The 23,326-nt window shown below is 32.4% G+C and overlaps 1 protein-coding gene across 2 annotated transcripts in view; it reads right to left on the bottom strand.

Moving 5' to 3' along the window:
* Positions 1–12,168, bottom strand: part of Teh1 (tipE homolog 1 phospholipid transfer protein) — a 66,935-nt gene extending 54,767 nt beyond the window's left edge. Inside the window, exons 1-2 of one of the 2 annotated variants that reach the window (XM_076535582.1) lie at positions 9,545–12,168; positions 2,422–2,755 (exon numbers count right to left, since the gene is read on the bottom strand). In XM_076535582.1, the coding sequence (XP_076391697.1) occupies positions 2,422–2,755; positions 9,545–10,088 (878 nt within the window). In that variant the 5' untranslated portion in view covers positions 10,089–12,168. Of the gene's footprint in view, positions 1–2,189; positions 2,756–9,544 lie in introns of those variants that run through there. The other variant, XM_076535583.1, reaches the window with a different exon arrangement.
* Positions 12,169–23,326: the final 11,158 nt, after the last annotated feature.

The following is a 23,326-nucleotide window of genomic DNA, read 5'->3' as shown; positions in this document are numbered from 1 at the left end:
AAGCTTCTCTTAAAAGTTTCTTACAGACTCACGAAGGCAAAAATTCTCTTGAGTCCATTTGAGAAATCAAACAAGTACATATGTAACAGAAATCAGAGTTAATACCCCCTAAACGTTTTCTTAGTCATAATAAACTATGACTATATTTTTAGAACAATGTAGACAAAGCATCATGTACTAAGACGTTTAACTCCTTACCTTGTACTTTCTTTCGCAACTATGTATACCGTAAATAACCACGGAAGTGACTGTATATAAAAGGTCTCCCAAAGCTTTTTTGTTCAAAAAGTCGTATATAAGTTTCAAACAAGGCAACATGTGAGTTAGAAATTTGCAAAAGATAGAGTCGTATTTATTTAAATACAAGGTATGTTGTTGAAAAATTTTGCTACTGTGACTTATGTTTTTGAGTTAGAATCGTAATTTTACTCAGTGAGTAAATATTTTGTTGTTAGTATATACTGGTTTATTTTAAAGCTCCAGTAGATCAATTGGCTATCGAAGCCTAGATCTTTATAATTAAGTTGGGGTATTTATTCTATTAAACACGGTTTAAATAAAAAAAAATTGGGGAAGCATTGGCGTAAATAGGTGTAAAGTAACCTATTATGGAATTTGTGTTAGAGATTTTTCAAGTTATATTATTTTTTTTATTACTAAATTTCTTGGTTCCAAAATTTGTATATTTCAAAATTTTCAGATTATAAAATATCTAAATTTCCAATATTCGATACTAGAATTTTTAAATTCTGGAATTTGTATATTTTCGAATTTCCAAATCATCAAATTCCCAATTTTTCGATTTTCTAATTATCTAACTTTAAAATTTTTCAGTTCTTCAATTTTTCAAATTTTCAATTCTTCAATTCTTCCATTCTTTAATTTTTCAATTTTTCAGTTTTTCAATTCTTATATTTCTTATTTTCCAATTTGCCAATTTCAAGGTTTTTAAGTTTGCAAAAGTTTACATTTCTAATGAAGTCTCAAATTAATTATTTACAGAAAAAGCAAATGAAGGAGCATTTGAAAATGTTGAGACAATTATGTACCTTAACAGACTAAAACATGAAATTGAAAGATTAAATATCCGTGTTCTTAACAATATACTATAGTTTATCTAATCACAAACTTTTTGTGGGAGTCAATGTGTTAACAAGTCAATTAGTCCTATTCCACCTTAATCACTTTCAAATCCTAGTTACGCCAATGCTTGATACTAACAATTTCAAACAAGAGCAGTAACAATCGTCCATAAAAATAAAAGAGCGAAATGCAGAAAAGACAGTCAATCTGTGACGATAGGTTCGTCGATAAAACCATAGACATGCAAGTATAACTATACCAAGCGAAACACTGTATTTCAAGTAGAAAAGAACGAAGGTTAGGTGTACATCGTCCTTTCTCTAAAGAGGAGAAACTGAGAAGAAGAGAAACAACATAGTAAATATAGCATAGTTTTTACCCTCATTTTCTCCACGTTAAACAGAGAAAAGATAATACTATTTTCCTGTACCTTTCTACTCAAGATTCAGGTCTGGTTTCTCACGTTCGGTGTGGTTAGAGACCCTCTAATCACGGACCCGAAATAGTCGATAAGGTTAGGTCCGTAACGCCAATTTTGGCGAAAGGTTGCCGCGAAATTACGAATAGTATATTTTTATTCGACAAGTTGTATTATATAAATTTATTATTTATGCCAGGTGTATTCATTTTCTTACTGTTAAAAAATAATACATTGTAACAAAACATACACTATATTATATTGTAAATATAATATATCGTATAGTATGTTATGTAATGCATTATAATGTAAAAATAATATACTGCAAATATATTGTAAATATTTTCTAAACGTGTTACTGTAAATATATTGTAATTATATTATTTTAAATATGTTGTAAATATGTTATTTTAAATATATTGCAAATATGTTGTAAATCTATTGCAAATATACTTACAGTACTATATTCACAATATATTTAAAATAACATATTTGCAATAAATTTACAGTAATATATTAACAATATATTTAAAATCTTTACAACACATTTACATCTTCACAACATAAATGTATTTAAAATACAGTATTGCGCAATATAGAATTGCACTATATCACTGTAAATATATTATTACAACTATATTTACAATATATCATCACACAACATATTTACAATAAATCTCTGCAAACGTATCGTAAAAATATAAGATTGCAAATTACTTGAAATTCAGTAAAATTAAAATAAAAATACACGTCCAATAGAATTTTTGTATTGCACAAATTATTTTTGTATAAATAATTTGCCAATCTCCGATTCCGTTATAAAGGGTCTCCAGTGGTTATATCATGTCTATGGATAAAATAAAGCCTGAGGAAGCTAGGGAGCACTATATACAGTTTGTTCGAGATATTTATAATGTTACCTGAGATCGTTGCCCCTGCCTCTTCTCATCCCTCGCGACGAATGTCGTGGCGGTGGACTGCATCTGCAGTCACAATGCATCACACACAGAGCAACGCTGGTCGCGAGAGTCACTACGAAAGGCGCCGCGAAGAAGTGTATGATGGTGGTGACCTGCGCCTCGCGATTATAGTTCGGCATCACTATGCTGCGATTCACTCGGCTGTAATGGCAGGGGAATTTCGCGCCCTTGTAGCCCAGTTCGCGGGTGAAGTTCTCGCAATCGACGATCGGAGGATAGCCGCACCCTTTGATGTTCACCAGGAGCACCGCCTCCACGTCGCCTGGCGTCGGCACTACCGAAACAATGTTTTGAATATAACACCTCACTTCGAAAAAACTTGAGAAAGTTTCACGATTGCGGTAATAATGCAACTCCATTTTTACGTACACTTGGACAATTATGTATACATTATTTTCGATTTGACGCTAAAAAGAAATGGATAAGAGCTTATTTTGATTTGGCGCCATTTATGTCGCTCCTTTAGTTTTGGAGAGAGACGGAGGTTTGAGGGGTTTTTTTAGAGCTTTTGAAGGTGCATATTAAGGTAGTTTACCCTAGTTTACAGATGTTCAAAACTTGTATTTAAATTTGGATATTCGGTAAATTAGGTATTTGAGAATGGAGGAAGTTGAGGATTTTGTAATTTGGGAATTTGGCTATTTTGAAATGAAAAAATTTGAGGATTTCAATATTTGATTATATGGGAATTTGATAAATCCACTTTTTCCATTCCTATGTGAGGATTTGGGAATTTGGAGAGTTGGACATTTGCGAGTTTAGGAAATTTGAGAACATAAAAGTGGGAAAATTACAAAATTTGAGAATGAGGAAATACAGGAATTTGAATAATTGAAAGTGTAGAAATTTGGGGTTTTAGAGTTTAGCAATTTGGAAATGAGCGAGGACAATTTGGAAATGAGCGAGGACAATTTGAAAAATTTGAGACTGAAAAATTTTCAGAAATTTTGTAGAAATTTAAAAAATTTGTGAAATTTTCGAAATTGATGAAATTAACGACATTTTAGCGATATGAGAACTATGAGAAAATTTTGGAAATTTGTAAAAGTTTAGAAATTTGGAAAATTGATAAAATTGCAAAAGTTTAGGAAATATTAGAAATTTGAAAAATTTGACAAAATGGACTTGGAAATTGGAAAACTAAAAAATGTAATAGACATTTAGTGATCAAGAAATATATGAAAATTCTCATCAGTTCTATTAATTATAGTAAATTTAATTTGACTTTGTAAAGTGCTTCCACTATTGTCTCCTTTTGTAAAAACAAAAATTATGCAACTCCTACATTCAAATTATATGTAATTAATGAAAAGTATACAAGTATATATTTGATGTACAATAAAAATCTGCTAATACCAATATTAATTGATTATAAATTTATAATATAACATTTAAATATTTATTTCTTTTTACTCCTATAGTCGAAAAGTGGAGTTACTTCATTATTTCTGCAATCTTTCAATTATTTAAATTAAAACAAAATTTGTTATACAAAAGTGTAATAACGATATTTATCTTATTGTATGCTAGTGTCTTCATCGAAAATTAGACCCAGTAATTAGGACATTTATAATAATTAGAAGCACGTGTAACCTCGTTACTGAAAAGCTAATCCTCGGATTCCTAATTCAAAACGTAATTAGACTGCGAGGAGTACTTCGTACTAACACATTAGTTTCTAAATACTCTAAACACGTACTAAACAAACTCAAGATACCACACACGCAATAAACACACATGTCAGGTTCAAGTCCAACCCTTGCAACCTCTTCATGGCATACCTTAAGCTGTACTAACAACGGCGACATTTTCATTTAAAGTGTAGTAAATTAACGAAAGAAATTGTATACGTATTGTTGACAATAATTTTGGATTTACAAACTCATTTTGGAAGGAATTTGAAGGAACAGTTTGTGAAACTTCTTAAAGTTTGAATACATCAAATTTTAAAAGAAAAATAATGAGTTTAGTTTTTCGCATTGGTTTATAATAAAAATAAGGTTTCACTTTTTTCAAGATACCTGTATAATTACTTTTCATTATAATTATAGTAATTCAATGTATGTACAAATATTTTGTACATTTCATAATATTTAATCAGAATAGAATTAAAAATTCCAGTTTATCTACACGTTTAGTATTAATCTCGGAGATTGGTAGTAATATAATACGTCAATTAAACTTTTACAAATAATAAATTACTAAACCTACTAATTAGTAAAACTACTACTCATTAATTAGTGAACGTACTAATTAATTATTGGTTGATTGATGATAATAATAATTAGTAAATGTACTAATAATTCATCAGTGAAATTACTAATTAAGTTACCTGACTTAAGTAATAATTACTTAGTTAACCTAACCTAACTTACTGAAAATTAATCAGTAGTTTTAATATTAATCTAATGCAAAATTTAATGTTAATAATTCATATATACATATCTATTAAAAAAATGTGCAAGTGTACGTTATTTTATAAACAACCTTTCCAAAATACGTTTACACGAGAAAAATCATTCAAAAGTTACATAAAATTTAACTAATATACAAAAAAATATGTAAACTTTTTTCTCTAACAAACAGAAATATTCAACAAAACATTATTTGCAACTTTGATGACTCCTTTCATCTCTAGATGATGACTGAAGATGACTGCCAATTTCAAAATGCATGCGTGTAAAATGTATTTTGAGAGTCCTATATCATACTAAAGCGTTATTGAAAATAGTATGCATCACTAGTATATCATTCTTTGTAAGCTATTTTCATCATCAATCCATCATTCAGCACCGGACAACCACTCGTCGCTTTCCCACGCATCTATAACTAGATCAAACAATTTTTCTCCCACTAGTAACATCGACTATTTTCGATGTAACAATATTGCTATAGCAGTAAAGCTTGAAGAGCAACACTTGAATCTAGCATTGCAAGATTTTATCCACAACAGCTGAGACGTAATTTATATTTGCAAACTCTTGAAGATTTAAGTTAGGTTAGGGAACGTGTGACTATGACATGTGTTCTTCACATACCTTTACCTTGAGACAAATTTAATAAGTATTTTCAATACGTCTTTACCTTCAAACAAATTTAATAAGCGTTTTGAGTATATCTTAAGATATATTTAATAAACATTTACTCCTTTAATTATGCGTAGAATGCAATTTTTAGTAAAATTTTCTTATTGTTGTTAAATGACCTCTTAGACAAATTAAAAATGTATATTGAATTTGTCCAAGAGTCTAGTTTTATAATAAAATTTCTCTTTCTTTGTGAATATAATAATTTGTAAATATTCTTTGAACTAACTTTAAGTATTAATATAAATTATTAAATTATAAGTATATAATATGAACTTTTATATTACCATTTCTATAGTGTTCGATATATGTACTCCGTTTAGGAAACACGATTTTTCATATCACGACATAAGTTTCAAGAGGGGAGAAAGCGATAAGGGCTATTAACTCGTTAGCTGCATATCATTTTGATCGATGAATAATCATTTCTCTGCTGTACATGTAATACAAAATGTATAGAGGCGAATTAATCCGTCTTTCTCGTGTCAAGTATAATTACGATTAATGTACTTTGTAATTAAGATACAACGGTAGAATTGAAATTAGAGAATTTTATTTTTACATTTGAGAGGATACAAGTTTTATTCGTGTGTGGGTTGTTATTTTGGACAGATTAAATGCAGAATTTATAATTAATAACTTTATTTCCTTATAATTTTGTTACCAATTGAGAATTAAAGAAGGAAATAATTTTATTATATAAAATTGTATGAATTATATAAAATTACGTTACAATAATTTTATAATTTTATATAACATTAATTTTCAATGTTATATAAAATTATTTTCTGCATTAATTCTTAGTAAGTGTTTGTTTTTATAAATAACGAATAAACTCAAAATAATTTTCTGTTCAAAATATACATAAATTTGAAGTGAAACAAAAATCCTACATTTTGCATCCATTAACAGTGTAACGATCAGTAGATTAATTATTGATCTCAAAATAATTAATTATTTACTTTAAATTTGTATATAAACCATGTATATTAGTACAAACTATAAATAAATAAATATAAGTTATAAATTATGTTTAAATATTTAATTATTAGTAGATTCACTAATTATTATTAAAAATTCGTATAAGCTAATTATGTTTGCAAAAATAACTTTTAATTGTATCATTATATTGTATTATATAATATCATACAATTTATATAAATTACAAGTTATTATATTTATAATAATATTTACATAATTATAAATTATATAAATGTAATTAAGTAATGTAATTCATAATTCGTATAAATTATAAATAACATGTCACATTACATTATAAAATTTATAATTTTGTAAATGTAGCTATTTAATGTAATTTATAATCATATTATTATATAGCATTATATAATTCACATAAACATTATATTGTGTTTATAAACATAATTTATGCATAGAATATAATATCTCTCGTTAAACCAGTGAATGCATCGATTTATTAAATCCACTTCATTAAATAATTTAACCGATACAAAACAACAAAATTCAGCCACGCAATTATTTCGTTAAACATTGAAACGAGGAATGAAAGAACGCAAAAAGGCTACAATTGCACGGCAAGATTTGAATTTCATACTCCAACACGTGCAAAATACACAATTAAAACTTTTAATGACGATATTATCTTACTGTTATCTCACTCGTATCGCGATTATGAACGCACATATTCAATCCCCCTATTTCAACAAATCCATCAACAGAACCGTTTAATTCATATAGTGTTACAAATGTAACAATTAATATTACTTTTCAACACAACATAACATGTTCACTTTCGATAACATCACTGTCACTTTTTTCACAAATAAACCTTCAAAGACTTATTAAAAAATTTATTCTCTCCTCTTCATTAATCATCAAATGTATTCAAACATCCATTCGAAACTATTTATATCTCAAATAACTTCTGGATAAACAAAAGAAATTCAGAGAAAACACGGAACCAGAAATAATACATTTCGTGGCTTTAAGACACGATCTTACACCCACATCATTTTCTATACATTCACCGCAACACTGAAAGTTCCAACGCGAACGAAATTGAAGCAAAGACAGATGGAGACTCGAGAAGAAGCTTTACTGGAGGTCTTAAAGGTGTGCTAGACTTCTGTAGAGTTCTCTTTCGTGCTCATATAAATCTACGGTGTATACGTGTATGTCACTGTGTAAACATCTGAAGATCCAACATTTTGCACGCGCATGAAATCCATCAACGAATTACAAAATTGAGATGAAGATGAATGGAGAAATAAAATGTTCTAACGGAAGTATTGGAGATGTACCAGATGTCGGAGCCATTTTTCATAGGCGCTTGATATTCCACGTGGCAATTGTGTTATTTAAGTAATCAAAAATATATTGTTTTGAATATTCATTTACTATGAATTCACACTGTGTGTAACTACGTATATGTATAATACGTGCACATACATACATATGTGTACATATGTTTAGTATTATAACATAATAGTGTGTGGAGTGATATATTATGGTGTATATTATATATTATTATAATATTACAAAATTACCTAATAATTTTAATAGTGATTATCCTGCAATTATATTTGTTGTTAATAGATAATGTTCAAGGTCGAATGATATTTCTAATAAATTCAATTAAATTTATAAAATTGATTGATGATGAAATTTGGTAATTTGCTACTTTCAAAGTTAGAAAATTTACAAATCTTAGAATATTGAAATTGTTGAAAGTTTGAAATTTTTAAGTTACGAAATTTCTAAAGTTACATTCTTTGTCTAGGGATATTAGGATTTAAGGATTTGGAAATGTTTAAATTTGGAACATGGTACTTTGACATCTCTGTAATTTGATAATTTGGCAATTTAAAGAAATGGAAATGGAAAAATTAGAATTTGGAACTTTGATTATTTAATCATAATAATTTGGTAATCTGATAACTTAATCGTATCATAATTTGATAATCTAATTCAGTAATTTAAAAAACATGGAAATTCAGAAATTTCTAAGTTTCTAACTTCAAATAGGAATCTTCTTTCTCCACATCACTGTTTTATCTTTTCAAACAGTAGTGTACAGTAATTCCATAAATCTCCTACGTCACCGTGTTCCCTAGAGTAGCTTACCACCGTGCACAAAAATCCTGGTTACGTCAACCTCATTACATGTACGCCATCATTCAACTATTCGCAGATCCCTTTTCTCACAAATGTAAATTCACACGAACACAATAATTAGAAAACAAATAGAAAGACACATAAAATCCTAACCAAAAATCTGACAGTTGGACCTTGAAGTTCTCTTTTACGTTCACATAATTCCCTATACGTTTACCACAATAATTTAAACACACCCATCGTTTGCCAACGTATAAGATGCACCAACAACAAGATTATGAAAACAAACAGAACTACTAAAAGAAACTCAGCTGTAAGTCTTAAAGATGCACTAAACCTTGGAGTTATCTTCCACACTCAGTCCCCCACGCATTCACCATAATGAAGCATGAACTATGTATAAGACATATACCTTTCCAACCACGTGAAATCCATTAGCGACTCATAACATTAAAATGACAGCAAATAGAAGCTGAAGGAGAAGTCTTGCAGGTCTTAAAGTTCTCCTTCACGCTCACATAACTTTTAATATATTCACCACACTGGAGTACAAACACCTAACTTAACTCATGGCTTTACAACCCATGAGAAACTCGTAAGACTAATGTAACAACTAACAGAAATCGAGTTTTGTAAGAAGTCTTAAAAATGTATCAAATCTCATAGCACACATTCACCGCACAAACACCTAACCTAACTCCTAGCTTCTGAACCCATGAGGAGCACCAAGAACTCCTAAGATTAAAGTGACAAGAAACCTAGGAACTCTTTCACTCCCACACCTTCACACAATCAGCACTAATGGTACACCTAAAGATCCAAGGTTTCAAAAGGTGCAAACTCCATGAACAACTCAGAAGATTAAAGTGAAGAAGAGTCCTTACCAGTAGTGGTCGAGGTTTGTTGAACACCGGTGGAGTTCCCCCTGCCCCCAGTATCGTTCATGCTAGCGTTACTCCATGGTGTGTATGTGACGTATATATGCGTGCATCTGTAAACGTCACTGGTGCATCCTTCGCGACAGGAGGTCCAAGTACAATTGAACAATCCGGCGACTTCCTCTCGCCTGGAGGTGGTGCAAATGACAGGGTCCGGCGAGAAGTCAGCTGCCAGGGTGCTAATCGCCTGATCGACGTACAACGGCACCAGGAAAAGTAGCGCCGCGCCGCCGGACGTCGCGACGAAGGCCAACGCCGAGGTGGCGTAAAAGTTGAACCGCTGACGGCAGGTACGCCGTGGCGGTCGGCGCCGCGAAGCGCCGAACCCGAGCTCCAACAGTTTGCGACGACGTAGCTCTCGCTCCTGGAAGTCGTGTTTCTCGTTCAGCTGATGCTGCTGTTGCTGATGTCTGCGCTGATCGGCCTGGTGATCGCTCTGACACTGGACGCAGCTCGCCTCCAGCAGGAGCTCAGAGCTGCTCCCGCGCATCACCCAACCGCTCTCAGATAGCTGCCAACCGGAGCTTCTTCTTCAGGCGTTCGAGGCAAACGATCGAGAGTACTCGAGGATCCTTATCTTCACTAGGACTCATCGAGTGCTGGCGAGGCCGCTTTTGTGTGTGCCGTGACACGGGGTCAGAAGTTGGCTCGATGGCGAGGTCGATCGTCGACGCTCCTCTCGCGTGGAACAAAAGTACCTTTCTGAACGGACTGACTGAACCTTTCCTTGAAAGATCTCATTTAGTAGGCCGCAACAACCGATGAACACATGCTAGTTTCTTCGACCGAAGTAAACGTTGATGAACATCTTACATGGATCTCTACGTTCGCACTGTTTAGGAGCCACGTGGATACAGTGCGTGTAGCCTGGGTTCCTTAGAAGTAAGTAACCTTGGATGGCCGTTGTATAGTTGATGGACTATATCGAACGCGGTGATCCAAAAGGAACTGAAACGAAATCCTCCGTTATCGTCGCTTCGACAGCCGTGACGACGTCTGCGAAGTCTCATAGAAACCCTGTAAGAATTCGAGGGAGATCCCGTGGTCAGCCTGGCACATTTCGTGAATGCCGATACGTTGCTGCTCCTTGGAATATCCTTGACACGACATCGTGCGGATCAGCGAGTTCCGCTATCGCGTCATCTGGCCTGTGGTAGGCCTCTCTTTTCGTTGAGACGTTACTGAATTCTTCTCGGGCAGATAGGGGTCGTGTTAGGCCACGGCGAGTTATTTCGTTCCGGCTAGTCGTTGCAAACCTCTAGGCTCGATTCCTCTGCACTTTACGACGTCCTCGTTTTATCGCTATGCATAACGACCTTGCACGTTTAAAGTTCTTTTAGGCCATCGAAGTGAGTCGATCGATTACGACCTTTTAGCTGTCGTCACTATGCTGTCGGGGCATAGAACATCTCGACGACGAACGAGTCGGTCTTCCGATCCGCGTGGAAAAGTTTCAAGGCCGTTATCTTTGCGCCAGGAACACCCACGAACGACCTTTCGATAGTTATCACTGAACTCTATCGCGAAATCGACGACACTCGAGATCCGACTTAGGCCCCGATGCGGTGAATACGTTTCACTGCGTGGAAAACATTTCGCACGGAACACTCGTTTAACGATTCCTAGAAAACACGATAATAAGCCATTATAACGAGCACCGGTTTTATTCCCTCCTCGTTTTCTCTATTCAACGAATCGACCGAACAAGCATAATCGTCTCCGAAGGATCTTCCCAGCTAACGAGGTCGATGATCGATCGGCCGCCGTTGCCATTAGCGCTCGTAATCAACAGGAGGCGCGTTCTGGTCGAGGACGAAGGATAACGCGACCCGTGTCACGCGTCAAGGATTGATCCCAGTTTTCCTGCTTTCCTTCTCCTAAAGGACACGCCACTTCCTCGCGTCGATACTCCCTGTAACCGTAACCGAGGAAATCCGATCGCGACCTTAAAACGCCTCCCCGCACCGTTGCTGGGCTACCTTATCCCCCTTCGACCCTCTTCAAATAAATCCTTCCCCTATTGATCAAGTTAGATTATCTAACGATCCCCGAGTCTCCTTCTCCCTTTTCACCCGACCAAGTGCGTCCCGTTCACCCGCAACTGGTTGCTCCCGTCCGCTCTGGAAATCCTCCTCGATCGCGTCCAGACGCTCCTGTTTACACCGAGCATTCGAACACCTGGCTACGCGTGTTCAAGGCAGATCGACGTATCCTCGATCCTTCGTCACAGATGTCTCGTGGTACCCTTTTACCAGCAATTTACTCGAACACGCCAAGACAGATGCTGACCGCGTGAAACACCTGACACCTACACCTGACACCTGACACCTGACACCTGTTCCGAGCCTGGAGCTTATCACCGATCGAACTCTCGTCCTTGAAGACGGATCTCCGGACACAGGCTGCAGGAGCTAAGATCGAACAACTTTGATTCCTGTTGCGTTACATCGGGCAGCTGCATCTGCGATTCCGTGTTCCGGGCTAGCATCCGCCTCGCGGATCGCGAGTTAAAGCGTGACTACTCGTCGAACCTCGACCGAGAGTCCTCGACGGGACAAGCTTTCGTCCGAAGCGACAGGGCGGGGTTCTAGGCGCGCATGAGCGTGTCTTTCCCCCTTGCACCCCCTCGGCCATACCACCCCCACGTTGCACACCCCTTGTTTACGCTCCTGCCTTGGTCCCCTTTTTGCTCGCGCGCCGCGACGCGCTCGTGGCCTCCTGACCATTATCATCCTTTAATTGCTACCCATAATTAAGCCAATTTTTTGGCGTCGACGCTTCTTCGATAGCCTCTTCGACGTGCGATAATGTTTTTGATGGATCTTTTGTGTTTTCGTGCACTGTTGAAAGACACGGTCATGTCGATACTGTTGAGGGTAGAAATCTGTTGCAATGAACCGTTTAGGTAAACAGCTTGTGGTTGAACCGTTTGGGAAACGTATTCATATTTTTTAGAAGACTTTTAAATTTAGTTATTTTACATGTGGAGTTTTATTTGAAGGTACAGGCACTGTAAGTTGGAATAACTTTGATTAAGTTAGTTACTGATCTGACGGTAGAACATGCTCGTTTTACATCTTACTGACCTATAAATTGATAAATTGCCTTATTTGTACTTTTTGACACTCTTATTATGTTTCTAAATGTATAATTTTTGAACGTTGATTTATTTCTTATAATTTGCATTCAAAGAAGAGATTTATTTTAGTAAATAAAGTTTCGTATAGTTCTCGTAAATATTTATTGTATTTTCAATTGATAATTGAAAATTAAATTAACACGATGAAAATTCTTAAACATTAACTGTTCTTTATTTCTATGAAAAAAATATTTAAAATTAAAAATTCTTTTTTTATATATTAAAGTATTTCTTCTTCTTCTTCTTCATAAGTGTTTAACTTGTTCTGTAGGAAAATTTTTTTTATAGTTATTAATATTGTAATATTTTTTCTTTTTGATATGTTTTTTTTGTTTGTTGATTTACGTCGAGAAAAGGTATTTGTTCCAAAGGGAAGATTTTCGTCTTTGTACTGTTAAATGGTAGTGGTGTGTTTTTTCTTCCTCAGTTTCGTTGAGTATTGAAGGAATCATTGTAGCTTAGAAATGCTTTGCCTTTCGCTGAAGTGGTTTTAGTATTTTAAGTCGGACAAACCTGACAAACAGTCGTGTAAATCGACTTAACGTGAGAATGGGATTTAACTTTTCCCTCCTTGCTGTTTTTCGGACATCGGGAACTCGAAAGTCGACAAGAAAATCGGATTAAGGGGTTCGAGCGTGACAATTGCGTTTCTTAATTCGATGAAACTTGTCTGTCCACTTTCTATTTCGTAAACAAAAATATTTACTGTTTTTCAAATGTAAAAAGCACCGTGACATGTTCTATTATATTGCAAAATTTATATAAAACAGCTTTGATATCTTCAAAACTTCATTTTATAATTTATTATTATTTTTTTATATTATTAAATATTTTTTCATAGATATTTTTTTATAGTATGTACAACGACTTTTGTTCTAAATGTTACAAGTTTTTAAGGAAACGTATTTAATCTTCCTCCCCTTTACACTTAAATTTAAACCTAATCCACTCTTATTATTATAGTCACCTAAGGAGACCTAAGCGATCTTTTCGAGCAGAAGGAGGAATCAGACCAAAACAATTACCGTTGTGTAACGTCACAACCCTAACTTCCGATCCTTTCCAAACTTTGCTAACCTTATTAGTTTGTTTTCAGACAATATTATCACACCCTAGCGACATCTTCATAAAAACTGCTTTATGATGTTCTAATAATTAGACATCAAACAGCTTTCGAGGTTCCTTTCGAAAATGTATAACCTAACACAGAACACTGAATAATTAGGAAAACCTTTTGTACAAATTATATAGAAACAAATCCTTTGACTACTTTTTTAAATATAATATTTAAATATTAATATTTTTAAACCTTATTTTATTTAAAAATATATTTTGGAACTTTATTATAGTGAGAACAATGTTTTAATAAAAAGAACAAACCGGTTGAATTATATTAGTACACTACTAACTTTGTATTCTTAATATTTAAAACTTTAAATCAAGTTTTAAATTAACTTATTTTACATTTTACTATCGGATAATTATTGTTACAATTTATTTAAAAATTTGGTGTTAAGCTACAAAGCACTAAGTTGCTTTAATTATTATAAAAAAAATACAAATTAGTTCACAGTTTTATGTTAGGTATATTTCCAACTTTCGTTGTGTAAAATATTATGATATTATGCAAATACGGCAGCGTGTATAACACTGAATATAATACTGTTAGAAGTTTTGGACATTTTGGCAGACTAATCAAAACTTTGAGTGCTCCTTCAACTTAACATTTTTAAGACGATAAATTTACTTTTATTCTATTTAGTATATTACGTGTAATTTGTACATAACAAATTTATGTAAAAAAATATTATATAGATTATTGTATAATATCACACATATGATATTGATATGTGTATAAATAATGCAATTAATCTTATAACGAAAATTCATTGCAATTTTCAAAGTGAACAAATGCAAAATAAGTATGATAAAAGATTTGTTAAGTTGAAATAATAAATATGCGATTATGTAGAAAAGTCTGATTACGTTCTTAAAAATGTAATTGTATTATATTAATATTATTTACACAACAATTTTTAACAAAATAAATCATCAATTTTTTCTTTATTATTTTTCATTATTTATTTAGATATAAGTCTTGTTTATTTCAACATAACTCATTTATTACTTCAATTTATTTACAAGCAGTATAATCAAATGAAACTAATATCACCCGAAGATCATTTATTCACAAAATTTTATTTACCTCAAAAGTACAATCTATCTACAAGAAATTATAATATCGATTATACTATTTTATTGTATAAAATCTGACTTCATCAGAAGGCGTTATACTCATACTTTTACGCTAATAATTATTCCACATCATTCCAATTTAATTTCGATTGAAACATTTCCATTCAAATTCGATTATTCCATTTAATTCATTTCATTTAACTTCGATTGGGCCATTGTTCCATTCAAGCTCAATAAATGCGCTTTTACTTTGCTCGCAAGCCTCAAACTGCCTTCGCAGAGAATATTTTTACATTATCCGCTCATCGCGCGTGCAGACATCCATCATTACCTTCTATGGCATTCATAACAACTCGGAATCTCCTAAAGCGTTTTATCTCGCATGAAGGAGCAATATTTCAGCAAGATCGTGGTCCACCCGTTTCGAGCATAAATCAATCCGCGAATCCCGTCAGCCGTTCACCGTCTTTTTTTCGCTTCGGTTCATTCGTTTCGACGGCGATTACAATTTGGATTTGGTTTGCGAAACCGCGACCACTACTGTGGCGCAACAAAAGCAACAGTTTGCTCGTAAATTCTGGTGTCGTTAGGTTCACGCAAAAAGGAAACTCTACTTGCATCGCTAACAAAATAATAATTGCTTACTCTCCGACTATCTTCATTTTTTTAAAATAATATGTTTAAGAAGTTTTAAAACAAATTTTTAGGAAAACGTTTAAAATTAGAAATTTTATCTTATTTATTAAATTAAAAACAGTGTTGTCATTATCTAATACAAATTCATCGAATAATATTTTTCGCAAAATGATCTCACTTTACGTGTACATATTACATTTTTAAAAACTTTCTATGCTTGTAGAACTCTGTTCAATAATTAAACGCTATGGCTGAAACTTACACGAATCAAAAATTTAGAGCCAGTTTTTACTTAAAAAATTATAACGTAAACAGTATTACAGACATCTACGTGAATTTACTGATATTTTATACATCAAACTTCAAACTTTTTCTTGAAAATTATTAAATTTTATTGCGACGAAGATTATCTGCTTTGACCACATATTAGTGAGGATATTTTAAGCCTGACTTTACTTGAATACTTAAAAAATTAAGTAGTAAGTTATCAACTATTAAAAGAGAAGTAACTACTCTAACTTTGTAGATAATATTATTAAATTAAACTTAAGCAGTTATAATGTTTATGAAAGTACATATATAAAACTTAAATGAATGTAATTTAACATACTTTTGATAGTAAATTTTCATAGAAATGAAAATGAGAGAATTGGAAAAGAGTAAGTGACTATAAAACGAAGCCTTAAATACTAACAAGGTCGAAGCCATAAATACAGCTTTAGTTCGAAAAACCAACTCCTAACCTCAAATACTAAGCTTCGATGAAGTAAATAATAGAATAAGTAACGCTGGGAGCAAAAATCCGTTCACTAAACTTAAGTAAACAATCATGCAAGAGGTTAGTGGAGCACTAAAGCTACCAAAAATGGGATAATAAGGTATGCAGTGAAATTGGTTGCGCCAGTATACTCTAACAATTTACTCTAGCAATGTAAACTGGACCGAAGAGTTATGGCTGCGTGAGAGAGACAGGGAAAATGAGAGGGTTTCATCTGTTACTCAATAAAATTCCCTAGCAAGCTCGTATTAACCTTAGATAAAATCAGGTCTGAGAATGCATGCATACAGCGTGTTCTTACTGCCAGTTCGAATTACGGTCTTATTTGTAAAAATACAGAAAAAGCATCGAGATGAAGATGTATACCTTTACATTAATCTGTGTTGAAGGTGTTCATTAATCTCATTGTAATTATCTTACTACTTTATAGTAAAGTAGACTATTTTATACTAAAATATTAAGTTTATTCGTATAATTTAACTGTACTCAAAATTCCAGGAGTCTTAACTTCTCTCCTTGCTGTGCGACCTCTTTTTGTTAAGCGTATGAGGGTTAAATACTTGTATGCCAGTATACCATGAAAACGGTAACTCCTATTGAAAAAGCTCATCTTTCTTGCAGAGAATTTCCTAAGCTATAAATTTTGTAATAACTATTTTTGTCATTGAAATGATAAATAACGAGATATTTACGAATAACTATATCCACCTCTGATTCTGTGCAAAATGTAAGTTTCGATAAAAGCTGTATAAATAGTTTGTCCACACAAAAGCTTGTTATTATTAGAATAATTCTAACGTTTCTGAATTATAATTCTTGATTACGTGCTTAGATTGTACGCTTCATAAAACTTTAAAGTTTCATCAACGATAAGCTTTGTTCAATTAATTAATTACGACTTTTACAACGTTCAACGAATTTGTATGGTAATAAAAGGCAGTTTTAGCCAGCAATACATCCCTCTTATGACTCGGGTTTCGAAAAATCTTCAACAGAATTGAAGAACTTACAACAATATACAAAGTTATTCGGTCTGAGAGGTGAGATTTCAGGCCGTGTATTCAATGGCCTCTGCTTTTCTATACGAACTTTACAAAGTGTCTTTCATGTTCGTTGGAAATGAGCTTTAACAAATTACCAATGCGAAGGACTGGTACAAAAGCTTTTCATGCGGCGGAAAAAACTCAATGGCGACCGAATCTCGGTGTCTCGAGATTTTAGAAAATATTAATCTACGAACTCTTTCATTGGCAACCTCCGCGTCTTTTGTACCGGATAAGCCGCTGGAAGCTGCCAAATAAAATATCTTTTGATTGATTAATTCAGCGGAGATATGTACGAGAAAATTAATAACATTTCAAAGAATTCTGTTTATTCAAAAATTGTAAATAAATGTTTAACTTGTATCGCAAAGATTTTTTTTATATGACTAACATTTTTTTAAAAATAATAACATTTATTTAGCATTAATTCATTAATTCATTTAGTTATTTATTATTCAATATTAATTCAATGTCTATTTTTAATTTTTTTAGTATTTATTTTTTAGGCTCTGTACGAAATTTAATTTAATATTAATTTAATAATATAACATTCTTAATGCTATATTTTACGCAGAGGTTTATTACTGATTAGTTCTTACCAGTTTACATTCTGCATTTTCATTCTAATTGTTAGAATGAAACCTAACCTCTATTAATCAGCAATAAAATTGATTTTGAATTAATTTATAATAAAACTAGGATCAAATATATGGAGCGAATAAACACTTCGAAATACAAGAAAAATAATACATTTTTATCCAATATAATAGAGTGAAAAGTTATTTCAGAAGTTTCGAGAGACTCAACCTTGTAGAAACACAACAATAGAGATTGAAACACGATGCATCGAAGAAAGACGGGACAATGTAGCACTTTATCAAGATTCAAGTATTCCATCCTCTTAAAACATCATTTAACCGATAGGAGGACTTTCTTTGGCCCGACAATGTTTCATTGGCTCTGAAAGGCTTTATCAAGCTTTAGATGGATGCAAACTGCGACGGCGTGTAATTTACTCGCGACACACCGTGACAATTTGCTTGCAGCGTGTGTTTAAGCCAACCGTTGCCGTAGCTGATTGTTAATTGCACCAAGAAAATTGTAAATGATCTTGATGCTGATAATTTCAGATTAATTTTATACTACTCGGAGATCAAACAATTTTCTTACGTAATACCTCTATAAATTCCTATTTTAGTTTTTTAGAATAATTGTAACAATTATTTCACTTCTTTCATGATATTTGTTAAAATTCATATTACACTTTCTTTTACAGTATCTGTAAAAATTCTTATTTAACTTCACTTATAATATCTGTCAAAATTCATATTTCATTTTTTTACAAAATTTGTAACAATACAAATTTCACTTCTTTTATAATATTTGTAGAAATTCATATTTCACTTTCGTTCATAATATTTGTAAACATTCATATTTCATTTGTTTTATAATATTTATAAAAATTCGTATTTCATTATTTGTATAATATTTGTCAAAAATCGTATTTCACTTTCTTTTATAATATTTGTGAAAATTCGTGTTTCACTTTTTTTATAATATTTGTCAAGATTCATATTTCACTTTTTTAAATATTTCTAAAAATTCTCGCTTCACGTTTGTTATAATATTTCAGGTTTTTTGTATTTTTAAAAAATTCTACTTTTTGGGAACATCAAGTACAACCAAATAGTGTTGTAAATATATTTGTGGACCTAACAGTTAATTTTACTCCCTAGTAGTCGTAATACTTCAGTAAAATTATAATTTATGTTGCGCAAGAGGAAGTGCTTCTGAACTGTCATTTTGGACATATACACACATGTGTACACATGTGTAGATCATGAACATGTAATATAATAAAGGTACTTTGACTTGCTTTATGAAGACTGAAATTTAATTTCTGCTTAGCTTTAGGAAAGATTGTATATATTTAACAATTTCGAAAACGAATATGTGTATGTGTACACATGTGTACATCATGAACATGTAATATACTAAAGGTACTTTGACTCGCTTTATGAAGACTGAAATTTAGTTTCTGGTTAGCTTTAATGAAAATTGCATATATATTTCAAGATTTCGAAAATAGATATAGCTTTGCATGGGACAAAGTGTCCACACATGTTGCCAAGAGCGTGAAAGGGTTAAAACCGAAACATTTTTACGTGACACGAGTATCAGCAGTCCGCATAATTCCTCGGAGATTTTATCCCGTTTTAACGAGCGAGACCAACAGAAAATCAACTGCGGCATTGGCGATCGTCCTAGATCACCGGTCACGACCTTAATTCGCCATTTAAGGCACGATGTGAACGCGCGATAAGAAGACGGCCACCCGAGAGTTTATTAACGCGACCCCTTGGCTTCCTTTCTAGATTACGATCGAAAACCTGTATCGTGCTTCCTGTGCGACTTTGATTTACCAAGAACGAAAGTTTTTGTTCACGTGGTCGTTCGTGGACACGTTATCCTCCACTTATCGTTACGATTGCGTGTACTGGGAATTAAACAGGAAACGAAACGGTGAAAAAGTTATGTTACTTGGATTCGTACAAGTAAAAATAATTTTGATTTTGTTACTCGAGATTTGGTGGAAAGGAGGAGGGAAGTTTAAGAAACCAGGAAAATTGTTTTGGTCTGTTGTATAGCTTGCACTGTTTTGACGAGACTAATTCGTGTCGTACTTATACTTCAGTTGTGGCCAATTTCACTCGAATTTTTACGACGCTTCAAATTGGAGTTCAATTATAATTTACATAGTGAATAATTAAATAATTCCAAATTTTCAAATTTCCAAATTCCCAAATTCCCAAATTCCCAAATTTCCAAAATCCCATATTCTCAAATTCCCAAATTTCCAAAATCCCAAATTCTCAAATTCCCAAATTCCCAAATTTCCAAATTCTCAAATTCCCAAATTTCCAAAATCCCAAATTCTCAAATTCCTAAATTCCCAAATTTCCCTAATTTTCATATTCTCAAAATTCCCTAATTTCCATATTTTCAAATTCTCAAATTCTCAAATTCTCATATTCCTAAATATCCAAAATTCCCAAAATCCCTAAATCCCAAATCCTCGAATCCTCAAATCCCAAAATTCCCAAATCCTCAAGTCCCTATATTTCTGAGCTCCTAAATCCTAAAATTCCCAAATAGTCAAACACCAAAATCTGCAATTTCCAAAAATCTAAAATCCCTAAATTTCCAAATACCCAAATCCGTAAATCCTCAAATCTCAAATACCCCAAATACCCAAAATCTTAAAAATCCCTAAATTTGCAATAAAAAATTTATATTACACAATATAATAAATTTACCGTATTTTCATTTCACTTCTTCATTTACTTCAAAATGGTATCAGAAAAGAATTGTGCTTGTTTAATTGAAACACTGCTCTCGACAATTACAATGGGTCTTCAGTGACCCGCGCAAAATTATGACATATTAAAACGTATACGTGTCAATAGCACAAAAGAATCTTCTTTCCCCATTCATCATGAAAATTAACCAACTTCCACGACTCTTCTTTCACAATAACGGTTATATAAACATTTAATTAATTTTCTGAATACAAAATGGTTGAGTATCCGTTGAAGCAAACAATAGAACAAAATGGAATTCGCGTATTGTTCCATTATGAATTTCAATCAGAATATTCCACAGCAGGAACTGCCTGTAATTTATTACAACGTTTAGAGAAACTACAATTAATTAAGACAGAAGATGGTATTATTTCAGCGAATTTCAATTAAAGCATTGATTCGCTAGTGTAAAAATATTGTACGTCCACTTTTTGTGGAGGTTCAGATTTTTATAGAAGTACAGTATAAATAATTCATAATTGTCGCTTTGTATTTGACAGAAATCATGTTTGATTGTGCTTTACAAAGTTGATAATGATAATATTTCCGTTTTTTGTAATGGTATTAATTTACTACTCTGATTTCGTAAATGTTTATAATTTTGTAAACTGTAATTTAAATTTTTCATTGAGTTGCATTTTCAAATAATTAAGTTTTAAGTTAAAGGAAATATTCAAGTCGTTAAATTTTTAAATACTGAAATTCTTAAGTACGCATATTTTTATATTTGTAAATTACAATTCTGCAAATTTCTAAGTCCTCAAATTTTCAAATACTCAAATTTCTAAATTCTCAAATTCCTATATTCCTAACATCCCAAATTCCTAACTTCTCAAATTCCTAACTTCTCAAATTCCTAACTTCTCAAATTCCTAACTTCTCAAATTCCTAACTTCTCAAATTCCTAACTTCTCAAATTCCTAACTTCTCAAATTCCTAACTTCTCAAATTCCTAACTTCTCAAATTCCTAACTTCTCAAATTCCTAACTTCTCAAATTCCTAACTTCTCAAATTCCTAACTTCTCAAATTCCTAACTTCTCAAATTCCTAACTTCTCAAATTCCTAACTTCTCAAATTCCTAACTTCTCAAATTCCTAACTTCTCAAATTCCTAACTTCTCAAATTCCTAACTTCTCAAATTCCTAACTTCTCAAATTCCTAACTTTTCAAATTCCTAACTTTTCAAATTCCTAACTTCTCAAATTCCTAACTTCTCAAATTCCTAAATTCCTAAATTCTCAAATTTCTGAATTCTCAAATTCTCAAATTCTCAAATTCTCAAATTCTCAAATTCTCAAATTCTCAAATTCTCAAATTCTCAAATTCTCAAATTCTCAAATTCTCAAATTCCCAAATTCCTACAGTCCCAAATTCTCAAATTCCTAAATTTCCAAATTTCCCAACTTCCAAATTGCCAAATTCCCAATTTTCCAATTTCCCAATTTCCCAATTTCCCAATTTCCCAAATTCCCAAATTCCCAAATCCCTAAATCCCTAATTTGTAAATTCCCAAATTCCCAAATTCACAAATCATTGAAAGCGCATATTTGCAAGCATCCAAAAATTGCATTTGTCACATCATAAAATCTAGAAACTTCAAAATCTGCAAATCCTTAAATTTACATTAATGAAAATCATGTAATCATTTACGAAAATTAATCGAAGTCAAAAATTAAGCCATGGATGACACCTGTTATCTATTATCAACCACAAACTATCTTCTTAATTCCACTATCAACATAAGATAATTAGTCAAATCTATCGTGCTTCAATTCTGCCCAAATTATGCAGATAAACTCCTTTCTGCAAAAGGAAATATTTGTGAGAATGATTTTTGGTGACTCAAACAAAAAATTTGTATCATTGCAATGTTATTTTCTATGTTACCAACGAAACACAGTATAGTATGCGAACTTTTCTGAACACATAATCTGCATCTTCGGACCCCCAGAATATACTGCAAACAGAATAAAATCAATATAAATAAATATATAATAAATATGTAGGATATTAATCAATAAAATTAGTATTAATTGAATTTTTACAAAAATGGAACGAGTGGCGCCATCTCCCAGGCAAACAGGTTGAACTACACACTTTTGAAACTGCAGTTCAATTAGTTCTGTTTTTCTATCACTAGATGGCGACTCCTAAAATAGGAAGTATTGTAGAAATTATCTTATTGATTACTAATTCAATTGATTAATTTCGCAAAAATAACTAATTTTATTGGAATTTTATATGAATTGTAATACATACTCTTGAATGAAGATTTGATTACAGAAGAAGTAGTAAACAACTTTGTTTTTAAAATAAAAATGAATACCATCAAACATTGATCATTGGTTCAGAATTGTAGGCAGAACTTTTCTTGACCGACGGGTTTGGTAACAGAACTCCTCTTGACCGACGACTCAGATGATCACTAGAAAACTAGACTAATTAGAATTACCTAAGAATGATTGAAAATTGATAATAATTTGGTGAAGTCAAAACAATTCGAAGTCAATTGGTCTTGCACTTCGATGTAATTCTCAAAATTACATTCTCATTTTCAAAAAAATTCAATTAA

The sequence above is a fragment of the Megachile rotundata genome, chromosome 9 (assembly GCF_050947335.1).
Source record: "Megachile rotundata isolate GNS110a chromosome 9, iyMegRotu1, whole genome shotgun sequence".
In the NCBI taxonomy this organism is placed as follows: domain Eukaryota; kingdom Metazoa; phylum Arthropoda; class Insecta; order Hymenoptera; family Megachilidae; genus Megachile; species Megachile rotundata.
The sequence above is the reverse complement of the archived record's forward strand: the minus strand, read 5'-3'. Positions and strand labels throughout refer to the sequence as shown.